At 52.1% G+C, this 15,792-nt stretch overlaps 1 protein-coding gene across 4 annotated transcripts in view; it reads left to right on the top strand.

Moving 5' to 3' along the window:
- Window positions 1-15,792, top strand: part of stra6 (signaling receptor and transporter of retinol STRA6) — a 69,760-nt gene that overhangs the window by 36,272 nt on the left and 17,696 nt on the right. For all 4 annotated transcript variants that reach the window (XM_038784194.1, XM_038784196.1, XM_038784195.1 and 1 more), the window contains 6 exons: window positions 340-407; window positions 4,258-4,334; window positions 6,959-7,020; window positions 11,285-11,447; window positions 13,026-13,101; window positions 14,768-14,901. In XM_038784194.1, coding sequence (XP_038640122.1) covers window positions 340-407; window positions 4,258-4,334; window positions 6,959-7,020; window positions 11,285-11,447; window positions 13,026-13,101; window positions 14,768-14,901 — 580 coding nt within the window. The remainder of the gene's footprint in view (window positions 1-339; window positions 408-4,257; window positions 4,335-6,958; window positions 7,021-11,284; window positions 11,448-13,025; window positions 13,102-14,767; window positions 14,902-15,792) is intronic.

The following is a 15,792-nucleotide window of genomic DNA, read 5'->3' as shown; positions in this document are numbered from 1 at the left end:
CTTTTCTTTTCATGTACGAAATGATCTGTTTGAGCGGCTCGTAGAAAAACACTTTTCACTGTACCTCGGTACACGTGACAATAAACAAATCCAATCCAATCCAATATGGATAGAGAGGGGTATGGACCACATGCTGGCAATTGGAACTAGCTGGGCGGCATGGACAGGTTGGGCCGAAGGGCCATGCGGTAAACCTCTATGACTCTATAGAATTCATCTTCACCCAACATCGAATGCTGATTGATGTTATTGCCTGGTGTTGAAGGGTGGGCGGGGGGGGGGGGTGCTGCTCCTGAACCTGTGCACCAATCCCTCACCGAACTCTGCTTTCCTCTTTAGTGTCCGGCAAATCAATATTACACTGATTACCTAAAGATCATACTGAAGAAGAACTCGCCCAGAAACAGGTTAGTGAAGTGTGTGTGTGTGTTAGTGAAGTGTGTGTGTGTGTGTGTGTGTGTGTGTGTGTGTGTGTGTGTGTGTGTGTGTGTGTGTGTGTGTGTGTGTGTGTGTGTGTGTGTGTGTGTGTGTGTGTGTGTGAGTGACCCAATATTCTCCGCCTCCGACGGCGGGGTTCATTTGTGCTTTCAAAAATCGGGAAACAGGCATCGCGGTACGGAGGGGGGGGGGGTGGTACAGAAAAAGTCCAACATCACCACAGTGTGCTGACAGTTGTGCGGCTGGCCGGGGGGGTAGTAGCGGGAGGTGGGCTGTGGCATCGTGGTGGGTGGGCCGGAGCACCGTTGCAAGGCAGCCATGAAGCTGCGCACGCCGCCGACTGCCCGCGTGTAATGTGTGTGTGTGCGGGGCGTGTAATGTGTGTGTGCGGGGCGTGTAATGTGTGTGTGCGGGGCGTGTAATGTGTGTGTGCGGGGCGTGTAATGTGTGTGTGCAGGGCGTGTAATGTGTGTGCGCGGGGCGTGTAATGTGTGTGTGCGCGGGGCATGTAATGTGTGTGTGCGCGGGGCGTGTAATGTGTGTGCGCGGGGCGTGTAATGTGTGTGCGCGCGGGGCGTGTAATGTGTGTGTGCGCGGGGCGTGTAATGTGTGTGTGCGCGGGGCGTGTAATGTGTGTGTGCGCGGGGCGTGTAATGTGTGTGTGTGCGGGGCGTGTAATGTGTGTGTGTGCGGGGCGTGTAATGTGTGTGTGTGCGGGGCGTGTAATGTGTGTGTGTGCGGGGCGTGTAATGTGTGTGTGTGCGGGGCGTGTAATGTGTGTGTGTGCGGGGCGTGTAATGTGTGTGTGTGCGGGGCGTGTAATGTGTGTGTGTGCGGGGCGTGTAATGTGTGTGTGTGCGGGGCGTGTAATGTGTGTGTGTGCGGGGCGTGTAATGTGTGTGTGTGCGGGGCGTGTAATGTGTGTGTGTGCGGGGCGTGTAATGTGTGTGTGTGCGGGGCGTGTAATGTGTGTGTGTGCGGGGCGTGTAATGTGTGTGTGTGCGGGGCGTGTAATGTGTGTGTGTGCGGGGCGTGTAATGTGTGTGTGTGTGCGGGGCGTGTAATGTGTGTGCGGGGCGTGTAATGTGTGTGCGGGGCGTGTAATGTGTGTGCGGGGCGTGTAATGTGTGTGCGGGGCGTGTAATGTGTGTGCGGGGCGTGTAATGTGTGTGCGGGGCGTGTAATGTGTGTGCGGGGCGTGTAATGTGTGTGCGGGGCGTGTAATGTGTGTGCGGGGCGTGTAATGTGTGTGCGGGGCGTGTAATGTGTGTGTGCGCAGGGCGTGTAATGTGTGTGTGCGCAGGGCGTGTAATGTGTGTGTGCGCGAGGCGTGTAATGTGTGTGTGCGCGGGGCGTGTAATGTGTGTGTGCGCGGGGCGTGTAATGTGTGTGTGCGCGGTGCGTGTAATGTGTGTGTGCGCGGGGCGTGTAATGTGTGTGTGCGCGGGGCGTGTAATGTGTGTGTGCGCGGGGCGTGTAATGTGTGTGTGCGCGGGGCGTGTAATGTGTGTGTGCGCGGGGCGTGTAATGTGTGTGTGTGCGCGGGGCGTGTAATGTGTGTGTGTGTGCGGGGCGTGTAATGTGTGTGCGGGGCGTGTAATGTGTGTGCGGGGCGTGTAATGTGTGTGCGGGGCGTGTAATGTGTGTGCGGGGCGTGTAATGTGTGTGTGCGCAGGGCGTGTAATGTGTGTGTGCGCGAGGCGTGTAATGTGTGTGTGCGCGGGGCGTGTAATGTGTGTGTGCGCGGGGCGTGTAATGTGTGTGTGCGCGGGGCGTGTAATGTGTGTGTGCGCGGGGCGTGTAATGTGTGTGTGCGCGGGGCGTGTAATGTGTGTGTGCGCGGGGCGTGTAATGTGTGTGCGCGCGGGGCGTGTAATGTGTGTGCGCGCGGGGCGTGTAATGTGTGTGCGCGCGGGGCGTGTAATGTGTGTGCGCGCGGGGCGTGTAATGTGTGTGCGCGCGGGGCGTGTAATGTGTGTGTGCGCGGGGCGTGTAATGTGTGCGTGTGCGGGGCGTGTAATGTGTGCGTGCGCGGAACGTGTAATGTGTGCGTGCGCGGGGCGTGTAATGTGTGCGTGCGCGGGGCGTGTAATGTGTGCGTGCGCGGGGCGTGTAATGTGTGCGTGCGCGGGGCGTGTAATGTGTGCGTGCGCGGGGCGTGTAATGTGTGCGTGCGCGGGGCGTGTAATGTGTGCGTGCGCGGGGCGTGTAATGTGTGCGTGCGCGGGGGCGTGTAATGTGTGCGTGCGCGGGGCGTGTAATGTGTGCGTGCGCGGGGCGTGTAATGTGTGCGTGCGCGGGGCGTGTAATGTGTGCGTGCGCGGGGCGTGTAATGTGTGCGTGCGCGGGGCGTGTAATGTGTGCGTGCGCGGGGCGTGTAATGTGTGCGTGCGCGGGCGTGTAATGTGTGCGTGCGCGGGGCGTGTAATGTGTGCGTGCGCGGGGCGTGTAATGTGTGCGTGCGCGGGGCGTGTAATGTGTGCGTGCGCGGGGCGTGTAATGTGTGCGTGCGCGGGGCGTGTAATGTGTGCGTGCGCGGGGCGTGTAATGTATGTGTGCGCGGGGCGTGTAATGTGTGCGTGCGCGGGGCGTGTAATGTGTGCGTGCGCGGGGCGTGTAATGTGTGCGTGCGCGGGGCGTGTAATGTGTGCGTGCGCGGGGCGTGTAATGTGTGCGTGAGCGGGGCGTGTAATGTGTGTGTGCGCGGGGCGTGTAATGTGTGTGTGCGCGGGGCGTGTAATGTGTGTGTGCGCGGGGCGTGTAATGTGTGTGCGCGGGGCGTGTAATGTGTGTGCGCGCGGGGCGTGTAATGTGTGTGCGCGCGGGGCGTGTAATGTGTGTGCGCGCGGGGCGTGTAATGTGTGTGCGCGCGGTGCGTGTAATGTGTGTGCGCGCGGGGCGTGTAATGTGTGTGTGCGGGGCGTGTAATGTGTGTGTGCGGCTGCAGCTTGTCAGCAATCACTGAGCAGGTGACTCAGACACCATTGTTCATTGGAGTCAGCCTTGTTCCACGTGGCACCGGCCCCAGCCCCTCAACGGTCGCTGAGTCGGACCAAGAGCGCCGCCAGTTTTGCTGTCGTGGAACTCCACAAATCTGCCCCGGCGTCAACACTTAGTCTCAGGAACGGAGAGTCCCGCTGTTTGTCTCTCGCCTCTTCCTCTTCTTCCCACCCTTCCCCTGTTCTTTCCTCTCCTTTCTTTTCTCTAATTCTTATTTCTTTTTTCTTTTCTTCGCTTTCCACTCTTTTTTGTCTGTCTTCTTTTTCTATCTCTACCGCTCTCTGCCACACTGTGCGTGCCCTTGGACTGGCTTCGGTTCCCCCAGGGCTGCCACACTGTGCGTGCCCTTGGACTGGCTTCGGTCCCCCAGGGCTGCCACACTGTGCGTGCCCTTGGACTGGCTTCGGTTCCCCCTGGGCTGCCACACTGTGCGTGCCCTTTGACTGGCTTCGGTCCCCCCAGGGCTGTTGCTGCTCATTGGTTGCCACTTTGTCCAAGTTGCAGCCAGTCCAATGGGCCACTGCCAGCTGGCTGCTCAACTGCACGAGTCTTCGCACGGCCGATCCTATCCTCATACGCGTGCACTCTCCACCCAGGGTCACGCCACAGCAAATGGAATCTCTCTGACCCTCCAGGCTAAAGAGCACCGAGGTCCATTGCAGATATCTCAAAATGGGCCCTTGACCCTTTGGCCTACTGTGGGAGGCCAGGTTTTATAACTACTTGGAGGTAATGGTGTTTTGTGACTTTAAAGGAATGGAGCTCCAAGAACTTTATGGATGTATTTTATCTCCTCCCCCTTCCCAAACCCCTGTTCAGTGTCAGCACTGATCAGCTGAGTCTAAGGTCCAGGATAGAGAGGTTGATGCGATCGTACATCTATGTGCCAATGAAAGGTAATGCAAATAGTTACTTGGTTGTAGAGAACTTGGGTATCGCTGAAAAAAATAGACATGTCAAAGCTTTCCATCTTGCACTCATCAGACCATTCGTAAACATACCAAATGTGAAGGGAACAACAATTTATACTTCATGAGAAGAGGTAGCTTAGTGATTGGTTGAGGCATTGTCACGCGGAATGCGCCAGTTAACTGATAACTGACAGTTAACTGCCAAGCTTTGTTTAAATTCCAACCAGGCAGGTTGGCTCTGATTGGTCAAGGCAACCAGAAAATGGCTGTCACCTACCTATTTAGTTCAGTTGAAACAGGCGCAATGTGTATACATGTACTTTCTGTCTGCTCAGAACATGCTCTGCATATTAATATATGTAGCTTCTAGCATGCATAAGTGTGCCAGACTGTGGGCCCAACGGAAGGCAACACTCGAAAGCTGCAATTGACGCATTAAAACCATTTCACAACTACCGCAACTCTGACACCACCTGGGTTAGACGACTGTTCCAGCTCAATCTCTGCTGCTGTAAGGACTCAGCTGATGAACGTGTTCCTCCCCCTCATCTCTGAGAAACAAAGCAGCAGGCTATTCGGCCCATCGTGCCTGTCGGTTTCTTGAAAGAGCTATGGAATTAGTCCCATAGCCCTGGAGATTCTTCCTTTACCCTTTGAAAAACTGCTGTTAAATCTGCTTCAATTTCAGCAAATGTACTCTGCATCATAACAACTGAGTGTCAATTCCTAAAACAATTGCCCCTCCCTCACCTTTTTGCCAATTATCTTAAACTTGTGTCGTTTAGTTACTGACTCCATATCCAGTGAAATACAATCCACTTATGCATTTATAAATTTCCTATTTTATTTATTTGATGGGTGGCACGGTGGTTCGCGCGGCATCAAGGACTCGGGTTCAATTCCAGCCTCGGGTGACTGTGCGGAGTCTGCACGTTCTCCCCGTGTCTGCGTGGGTTTCCTCCGGGTGCTCCGGTTTCCTCCCATAGTCCAAAGATGTGCAGGTTAGGTGGATTGGCTGCGCTAAATTGCTCCTTCGTGTCCAAAAGGTTAGGTGGGGCTACTGGGTTACGGGGATAGGATGGAGACGTGGGCTTAAGTAGGGTGCGCTTTCCAAATTTCCGGTGCAGACCTGTTGGGTCGCATGACCTCCTTCTGCACTGTAAATTCTATGATTTGTCTCTTCAAACTCCTTTGTGACTTTGAGTAACTAATTTCAGCTTTCCTAGAAGCACAATCATTTTCAAAAGGTCCGCTCCTTTGAAGGAGGGATGTAGCAGTAGGGTCTGGTATCTAAAGGGTTAATATGGGACTGACCCACACACACACACACACACACACACACACACACACACACTGATATAAAAAGGCACATGTCCCAAATTAGGGTCAGTCTGGAGGTGGACAATGCTGAGTAAAGGCCTCGTCTAGAGTCAGTTCCATATCTGTAAAATATGTACTTAATTGTGAGTTGTGAATAATAATAACCTTTTATTGTCACGACTATGAAGTTACTGTGAAAAGCCCCTCGTCGCCACATTCCGGCGCCTGTTTGGGGAGACTGGAACGGGAATTGAACCCGCGCTGCTGGCCTTATTCTGCATCACAAACCAGCTGTCCAGCCCACTGAGCGAAAGCAGCCCTCCAGACTTGCTGTGAACATACTCCACACCACGAAGCCCACTTCATGGTGTCCAAAGAAGGATCCTTCAAATGGATGGGAGAGAAATAAGGGGATCTCTTTGAGCTTCCTCTACAAAGAAGTCAAAGCCGGCTGATTCAAGAACTGTATTGATATTAAAGCTCAGAAATGTTACGATCCCAATTGATGTTATAACTGGACGGAAAGATCCCAGAATGCAACTCTGGCTCAAAAGACCATCATGGGGCTGGTTTAGCACAGGGCTAAATCGCTGGTTTTGAAAGCAGACAAAGGCAGGCCAGCAGCACAGTTCAATTCCCATACCAGCCTCCCTGAGCAGGCGCCGGAATGTGGTGACTAGGGGCTTTTCACAGTGACTTCATTTGAAGCCTACTTGTGACAATAAGCGATTTTCATTTCATTTCAAGGGCAGGGTTCTCCACCCACTCTCCCCGCAGCTTGAATCTAACTGTAGGTTTTATCTTTCCAGGCACAGAAACAACATTATATTAAACCCACTTAAAACTATACTTTCTTTCTAATCTTTACCAATGCAAGTATGAATCCCTTAAAACTACCTTGTTTTCCTAACAGGAGATTCACACACTCCGAGACATGCCCTGATTTACTGCCTGGATAACCTGTGTTGTTGTTGTGTGAAAGTTTAGCGTTCTCTCATTGTCCCTTATTCCCAATTTGGTTTGTCTTTCTGTGCTGGTAATAATGAGACATTTTCTCCAGCAGCGCCATTGTCTAGGTTACTAACCCTGACCATTTAGAAAGTCCGGAACCAAGTGTGCAGAAACGTATTGATAACCACAGGGGCTCTTCTTGCTCCACGTGGGACATTTGAATCCCCCTGAATTAGTGGGAGTGCTGAAGAATTTTGTTGGGGGTGGTTTCCAGAGACGAGAGTTCCATGCTTGTTTTATTTCTCTTCTTAAATCCACTTATTTATTTCCTCCTACAGGGTTCAGAATCCCAACAAAACTGGTTATATCATTGACTGTGGCAATTGTCTCTATCTATCAGGTAATGATTGGTTCAGAAGTGAATGCTGAACGGTCCCCCAGCCGTGTGTTTCTCAACCTTGCGCCCGTCGCTGGTGGCGGAATTCTATCGTCTCGTCACTTGTCACAGGGATTTCCTGCCGAAGCCGACTCCCGCTGAGGGTTCCCCGATAGTATCACGGGCGAGGAATGTAAATGGTGATCAGCGGGTCCAGAAGATTGCATTGCCAGCAGAGCTGGCTCCATTGCATTGTGAGCTGCTGGCAATTTGAGATCCAATGCTGTTTTATTAAGAGCAGAGCAACCCTCCCTAACATGCCAATATTCATAGATCCATAAAAGATAGGAGCAGGCGGAGGCCTTTTGGCCCTTCGAGCCTGCTCCACCATTCATCACGATCATGGCTGATCATCCATCTCAATACCCTAATCCTGCTTTCTCCCCCATAGCCTTTGATCCCATTCTCCCCAAGTGCTATACCTAGCCGCCTCTTGCACATATTCAATGTTTTACATCAACTACTTTCTGTGGTAATGAATTCCACAGGCTCACCACTCTTTGGGTGAAGAAATGTCTCCTTATCTCTGTCTGAAATGGTTTACCCTGAATCCTCAGACTGTGACCCCTGGTTCTGGACACATCGTCCCTGCATCTACCCTGTCTAGTCGTGTTAAAGTTTTAAGTCTCTATGAGATTCCCCTCATTCTTCTGAACTCCAGCGAGAACAATCCCAACCTAGTCAATCTCTCCTCATATGACAGTCTCGCCACCCATGGAATCAGTCTGGTAAACCTTCGCTGCACTCCCTCGAGAGCAAGAACATCCTTCCTCAGAAAAGGAGACCAAAACTGCACAAAATACTCCAGTGTGGCCTCACCAAGGCCCTGTATAATTGCAGCAACACATCCCTGCTTCTATACTCAAAACCTCTCGCAATGAAGGCCAACATACCATTAGCCTTCTTTACCGTCTGCTGCACCTGCATGCTTACCTTCAGCGACTGGTGTACAAGGACACCCAGGTCCCGCTGCACACTCCCCTCTCCCAATTTACAACCATTCAGATAGCAATCTGCCTTCCTGTTTCAATCTCTGAAACAGATTATCTGATCATTGTTGTGTTCATGGGAGCTTGCAGAACACAGATTGGCTGCTGCGTTTTTGACATCACAAATTAAAAGTTGTTATTAAATGCAGCGGTGGACACACAGGGCCTGGTTTAGCTCACTTGGCTAAATCGCTGGCTTTTAAAGCAGACCAAGCAGGCCAGCAGCACGGTTCGATTCCCGTACCAGCCTCCCCGGACAGGCGCCGGAATGTGGCGACTAGGGGCTTTTCACAGTAACTTCATTGAAGCCTACTCGTGACAATAAGCGATTTTCTTTTCATTTAATTCCTAAGAATGTGAATTACATCAGTGAGCAGTTAAGATTATGGCCTGTCCAGATGTTTCAATTATGTTAACTTTTTTTTAATAAACAATTTTATTGAGGTAGTTTTTGGCTTTGTAAACAGTTACAGACATCAACAAACAGAAAGCAAAAAAGGCAAAAATGTGCAAACATCCACGTACACTCAATACTTCAATCGTAACCTACTGCACAAGCCCGCTCCCCTCCCACCGGTACTACCCGCCAATTTATCCCTCCTACTCTACTCTACCCTAACCCCCCCCCCTGCTGACACTCACTCTCCCGCAAAGAAGTCAATAAATGGTTGCCACCTTCGGGCGAACCCCTGTACAGATCCCCTCAAGGCGAACTTAATTTTTTCCATACCCAGGAAACTCGACATGTCCGCAAGCCACAACTCAGTCTTCGGGGGCTTTGAGTCCCTTCACGCCAATAGTATTCGTCGCCGGGCTATCAGGGAAGCAAAGGCCAAAACATCGGCCTCTTTCTCCCCCTGGGCTCCCGGGTCTTCCGAAACCCCAAAAATTGCCACCCCTGGACCCATCGCCACCCTTGTTTTTAGCACCCGGGACATGACGCCCGCAAATCCCTCCCAGTACCCCCTCAGCTTAGGACATGCCCAAAACATGTGAACGTGGTTCACTGGTCCTCCTGCGCACCTAGCGCATTTGTCCTCTATCCCAAAGAATTTGCTCATCCGAGCCACCGTCATATGGGCCCGGTGAACGACCTTGAATTGGATCAGCCCGAGCCTGGCACATGTCGCGGTCGAGTTTACCCTACTCAGGGTCTCTGCCCACAGCCCATCCTCCATTTCCCCACCTAGCTCCTCCTCCCATTTAAGTTTCAGTTCCTCCGTCTGGGACCCTTCCTCCCTCATGAGCACCTTATAAATATCAGAGACTCTACCCTCCCCTTCTTCCCCCCTAGAGACTATTCTGTCTAGGATCCCCATTGGCGGGAGGCGTGGGAAAGATGGGACCTGTCTACGGGCAAAGTCCCGCAACTGTAGGTACCTAAAATCATTTCCCCTTACCAGCCCAAATTTCTCCTCCAAGCTCCTCAAACTCGCAAAGCTCCCTTCCAGGAACATATCGCCCACCCTTCCCACCCCCGCCCGCCGCCATGTTCAAAACCCCCCATCCATACTCCCGGGGGCAAACCGGTGGTTGTTGCAGATTGGCGCCCAAACCAACGCCCCCATCTACCCTACATGCCTCCTCCACTGGCCCCATATCCGCAGGGTCGCCACCACTACCGGGCTGGTGGAGCACCTGGCCGGCGGCAGCGGTAGAGGAGCCGTGCAATTATGTTAACTTTAACCTGTGTTTGTTCATTCTTCAACATCTTGATTGATCCTCTTGCTCTATTTCTCACTTACGAATTTCAGGGTTTTATATCTCTTGTTTTGGCGACATTATAAATACTCCTGACTGACAGAAAGCAGAGGGTCAGGATAAATGGGTCCTTCTCTGGCTGGTGAGCTGTAACTAGCGGGATGCCACAGGGGTCAGCCCTCAGACCTCAACTGTTTGCAATCTATATAAATGATCTGCAAACAGGGACAGTGTGTAACATAGCAAAATCTGCCAGTGATATTAAACTAGGTGGGAAAGCAGGCAGTGAAGAGGAGATAAAGATTTTACAGACGGATATAGATAGGCTCGGAGATGGGGCCAACATTTGGCAGATGGAGTTCAATGTAGATAATTGTGAGGTTATCCATTTCTGCCGAAAGAATATAAGCAAATTATTCAAGATGCATCTGGGCAGAGGGATCTGGGTGTCTTTGTTCATGAATCGCAGAAAGTTGGTATGCAGGTACAGCATGTAATTAGAAAGGCAAATAGAATGTGAGCATTTATTGCAAAAGGACTGGAGTATAAAAGTAGAGAGGTGTTGTTGCAATTGTATAGGGTGTTGGTGAGACCACATCTGGAGTATTGTGACCAGTTTTGGTCTCCTTATTTGAGGAAGGATGTGGTGGCATTGGAGGCAGCTCCAGAGGAGGTTCACCAGATTGATTCCAGGGATGAAAGGGTTGACGTATGAGGAGAGATTAAACAGTTTGGATTTATACTCGCTGGAGTTCAGAAGGATGAGAGGGGATCTGATCGAGGTATATAGGGCAGCAGAGTGTCCACGCCGTCGTAAACACCGTCGCGTTTTACGACGGTGTGAACAGGCCGCTCCCAGGGCTAATTCTGGCCCCTACAGGGGGCCAGCAAAGCACTGGAGTGGTTCACGGCACTCCAGCTGCCGATCCCGGTGCGAACTGGGCGCCGCGGGATCCGCGCATGCGCAGTGGCACCGGCGTCAACGTGCGCATGCGCAGTGGCTTCCTTCAACGTGCCGGCCACGATGCAACATGGCGCAGGACTACAGGGGCCAGCGTGTAGGAAATGAGTTCCCCAGCTAGAGAGGCCGGCCCGCTGATCGGTGGGCCCCGATCGCGGACCAGGCTGCATCAGAGGCCCCCCCCCCCGGGATCCCGCCCATAAAATACTAAATGTAGACCAAATGTTGCATGGGGCAATCTAGAACGAGAGGTCACAGATACAGGTTGAGAAGCGGTAGATTTAGAACTGAGATGAGGAGGAACTACTTCTCGCAGAGGGGGGTGAATTTGTGGAACTCGCTGCCCCCATGGTGCGGTGGAGTCTGAATCATTAAATGGTTTCAAGAAGGAGATAGATATATTTCTGATTGAAAAACAGGTTAAAGGGATATGAGGGGAAGTCAGGGAGGTGGATTTGAGACCAGGAAGAGATCAGCCACGATCTGATTGAAAGGCGGAGCAGGCTCGAAGGGCTGAGTTTCCCACTTCTGCTCCTAATTCCTATATTCCTGTTACTGGTGTTTTTTTTGCCTACAGTTTGCCCTCCTGCTTGTGGTGTACGCTGTCCCGACTCTGGAGAAGATGCGGGCTGGAGTTCAAGAGCAGATATCCTACGTACTCGAAGGGTTTGGGGTCAATCTTTCGGAAAGTAGGAGTGAAGTTCTCAATATTGTCAAATATTACATTTGGGTCGTGGAAGGTGCGTTTCTTAAGGAAAATCTTACAACCAACAACATCCCATTTCCCCATTCCCCACCAGTAAAGGTACAAGTTCCTAACAACCTGGCATGGGCTGATGAGAAACAATTTGATTTTGTGACAATTAATCTTCAGCTCGCAGATCATTCAGGCTGACTCCCTCCATTTTGGATCTGATTGGCTATTGCTTCCATGGGGAACCACTTACTGCGGGGCGGAGGGAAGTTTGTACGTTCTCGGGTCATTCCAGAATCATCCGTACAAATATAACTTCACACGCACAGAAGTTAAATTGACAGAGTTAAATTTCACAGAATGTTGTTAAAAGCTGATTCAGATGGTGGTGGGGTTGAGTGTTTGGCTTTGAGAGTTCCTGTTGCTTCGGGCTAGGCCATCAAGCAGGCCAATTTGTCATTAATGTGACGGATCTTGTTGGTTCATTACAGGGCAATGGGCCAGCATTTTGGAGGAGGGCAGGGTGGATGCCTCGATGCCCCCGCCTTCCCCCGCGGAGGAAAGTCAGCTGGAAGCTAACTATCTCCCGCGCAACCCCGCCTCCCTCCGCAGCTAAATTGTGGGACTTCAACCCCTCATTTGTTAGCTCGCAGCTCCAGCAATCCAGGTGCAGCGCCAAGAGCTCGCTGGTGGCCGATGCCGGGACTGCAACCAGAGCCAAGAAGAAGGAGCGGGGAAAGTGCAGGGTATTGGGCGGGGTGGAGTTGGCCTTCTGAGGGCAGGGAGGGTGGTGGGGTGGGGGGGGGAGAATGGGTGCGAAAAAGGTGCAGGAGAAGTTGGTTTCGGAGAACGGGCAGGCAGGGAGAAAGGGCAGGGGTGGCATGTGACGTAGTGGGTAGCACTGCTGCCTACTGAGGACTGGGTTTGAATCCCGATCCTGGGTCACCGTCCATGTGGAGTTTGCACATTCTCCCCGTGTTTGCGTGGGTCTCACCCCCACAATCAAAAGATGTGCAGGTTAGGTGGATTGGCCGCGCTAAATTGCCCCTTAATTGGGGGAAAATAATTATTGGGTACTCTACATTTATTTTATTTTATTTTTTTTAAATTTAGAGTACCCAATTATTTTTTCGCCAATTAAGGGGCAATTTAGTGTGGCCAATCCGCCTAACCTGCACATCTTTGGGTTGTGGGGGTGAAACCCACGCAGACATGGGGAGAATGTGCAAACTCCTCACAGACAGTGACCCAGAGCTGGGATTCGAACCCGGGTCCTCAGCGCCGCTGTCCCAGTGCTAACCACTGTGCCACCATGCTGCCCTGGGTACTCTAAATTTATAACAAAAATGGCAAGGCAGATACCTATCATGTCATGGGGCGTGAACGTAAGGGTGGGCAGGGAGGTGGTGGGCTGGACACCCATCCTACCTTATTGCCCCCCACCCCCCCACCAAAAACATGCCTGGTAGGGGAACGTTAAATCAAGCCCAATGAATCAATTGACAATGTACGTTTTTCTCCTTGCACTTGGTAGTTTTATAAACTCTGTTTGTGTAATATCAGCTACGGTGCGATTGAGAAAACTATTTGTTTCCTTTTTCTCCCCACCCCTACCCCCCAACAGTGTGTTACGTGTCTGCAGTGGCCGTGTCCTGTTCCTTCACACTTTCCATGTTAATGAGGTCGATGGTTTTACACAGGTAACTTCAAAAATAAAAGGCTTCTGTCGACCCACCTGGCGATGTGGGGTTTCTCTAACTGGTGACACTGAAACAAAATCAGCCTGGATATATTTTGTTGAACCAGTTGATGTGCAACTGTACAACATTTCAATTTACTTTCTAAATAGATCTGGAGAAGCATATTCTTGGGATAATCTGGTAGATTATTCTGCACCCCCCTCCTGCCCACAACCTATTGTGGATCAACTTCATTTTGTATTTCCTGTGTGAGCTGAATATAGTTTTTTATTCGTTTAATGGTTTTATTGGGTTGTATAGTTTCACCAATTTGCAATATTTTACGTGTGAAAGGGGCCATTTAAGTGCTTGTTAGACAATGACAGTCCAATTGTATTTTTTAAAATTGTTATTGAGTTGCTAAAAGATCATAAGATATAGGAGCAGAATTAGACCACTTGGCCCATCGGGTCTGCTCCACCATTCAATCATGGCTGCTATTTTCTCATCCCCATTCTCCTGCCTTCTCCCCATAACCCCTGATCCCCTTATTGATCAAGAACCTATCTATCTCTGTCTAAAGACACTCAGTGATTTGGCCTCCACAGCCTTCTGCGGCAAAGAGTTCCACAGATTCACCACCCTCTGGCTGAAGAAATTCCTCCTCATCTCTGTTTCAAAGGATCGTCCCTTTAGTCTGAGATGGTGTCCTCTGGTTCTAGCTTTTCCTACAAGTGGAAACATACACTCCACACAGGGCCGGCCCAAGGTACCGGCAACTCGGGCAGTCGCCCGGGGCGCCATGTGTTAGGGGGCGCCAGAGACTCGGGTCCCGCGCATGCGCAGTTGGGCCGGTGCCAACCAGCGCATGCGCGGTGGCCGCCCTCCCCAGGGCGGCCCCCTCCGCCCCCCCCCCCTCCGCCCCCCCCCCCCTCCGGCTCCGCCCCCCCTCCCCCCCTCCGGCTCTGCCCCCCCTCCCCCCCTGCGGCTCCTCCCCCCCTCCGGCTCCGCCCCCCCTCCCCCCCTCCGGCTCCGCCCTCCCCCCCTCCGGCTCCCCCTCTCCGGCTCCGGCCCCCCCCTCCGGCCGCCCCCCCCCCCGGCCCCCCGCCCCCCCCCCTCGGCCCCCCCCCCCACGCCTCGGCCCCCCCCCCCGCCTCGGCCCCGCCCCCCGCCTCGGCCCCCCACCCCCCGGCCCCCGAAGGGCGCTGAAGTTCAGCTTGCCCGGGGCGCCAGCAACCCTAGGGCCAGCGCTGACTCCACGTCCACTCTATCCAGGCCTCGCAGTATCCTGTAAGTTTCAATAAGATCCCCCCTCCTCCTTCTAAACTCCAACGAGTACAGAACCAGAGTCCACGACGTTTCTTCACACGGCAATCTGTGAGTATTGGTGGTCAACAATATTAACACTATTAAATCCAAGGGAAACACAGTGGGTTAGCACTGCTGCCTCACGGCGCCGAGGTCCCAGGTTCGATCCCGGCTCTGGGTCACTGTCCGTGTGGAGTTTGCACATTCTCCCCGTGTCTACGTGGGTTTCACCCCCACAACCCAAAGATGTGCAGAGTAGGTGGATTGGCCACACTAAATTGCCCCTTAATTGGAAAAGATGAATCGGGTACTCTAAATGTATATTAAAAACACTATAAAATCCAGCTTGCTGCTCACTTTGCCTTTGCTCTTGTTATAGGGAAAACCTCCAGGCTCTTCGCAGAGGAGACACACAGAAAGTCTTCAACCTGAAGAGGCACATCAGACCCTCCCACTCTGCCATTGTCTATTGGATGAGCTTCACCAGTTACCAGGCCGCATTCATCTGTTTAGGTAACTGGTATCCGACCATTTTATCATGGTTTTGATTTTGGTTTGGACGTGGCACTTGTATGCCTGCTGAGGTTCTCGGCTGGGGTCACGCGCCATGGGGAAATAGACACATTTGAGGGCAGCACGGTGGCGCCGTGGGTTACCAATGCGGCCTCACGGCGCTGAGGTCCCAGGTTCGATCCCGGCCCTGGGTCACTGTCCGTGTGGAGTTTGCACATTCTCCCCGTGTCTGCGTGGGTTTCACCCCCACAACCCAAAGATGTGCAGGGTAGGTGGATTGGCCATGATAAACTGACTCTTAATTGGAAAAAATGAATTGGGTACTCTAAATTTTTTTTAAAAAATGGACACATTTTTTAAAATCCTGGTAACGTCCCCTTCTTGCAGGAAGTGAAATTCCTCTGAAAGTTTGCAATTTCCCTCCTCTTCGATCAAGTATTACCATTGTGTATTTTAAAATATTCACTCTTTCACGGGATGTGGGCGTCTATGGCGAGACCAGCATTTGTTGCCCATGCTTGATTGCCCTTGAACTGAATGGCCTGCTTGACCATTTCAGAAGGAAGCTATTGCTGTGGGTCTGTAGTCACGTGTAGGCCAGATCGGGTAAGGACTGCAGAGTTCCCTCTCTGAAGGACATTAGTGAACGAGGTGGGGTTTTACAGCAATCAATGATAACTTCATGGTCACTGTTGCCAAGACAAGCTTTCACAATTGATGGGGTTCAGGATTTGATTGTGTTCCCCAGCATATTAGGGCAGAACGGTAGCATCGTGGATAGCACAATTGCTTCACAGCTCCAGGGTCCCAGGTTCGATTCTGGCTTGGGCCACTGTCTGTGCGGAGTCTGCACATCCTCCCCCTGTGTGCGTGGATTTCCTCTGGGTGCTC

The sequence above is a fragment of the Scyliorhinus canicula genome, chromosome 24 (genome assembly GCF_902713615.1).
Source record: "Scyliorhinus canicula chromosome 24, sScyCan1.1, whole genome shotgun sequence".
NCBI classification, from domain to species: Eukaryota; Metazoa; Chordata; class Chondrichthyes; order Carcharhiniformes; family Scyliorhinidae; genus Scyliorhinus; species Scyliorhinus canicula.
Note: the sequence above shows the minus strand (reverse complement) of the source record. Positions and strands in the feature narration are given on the sequence as shown.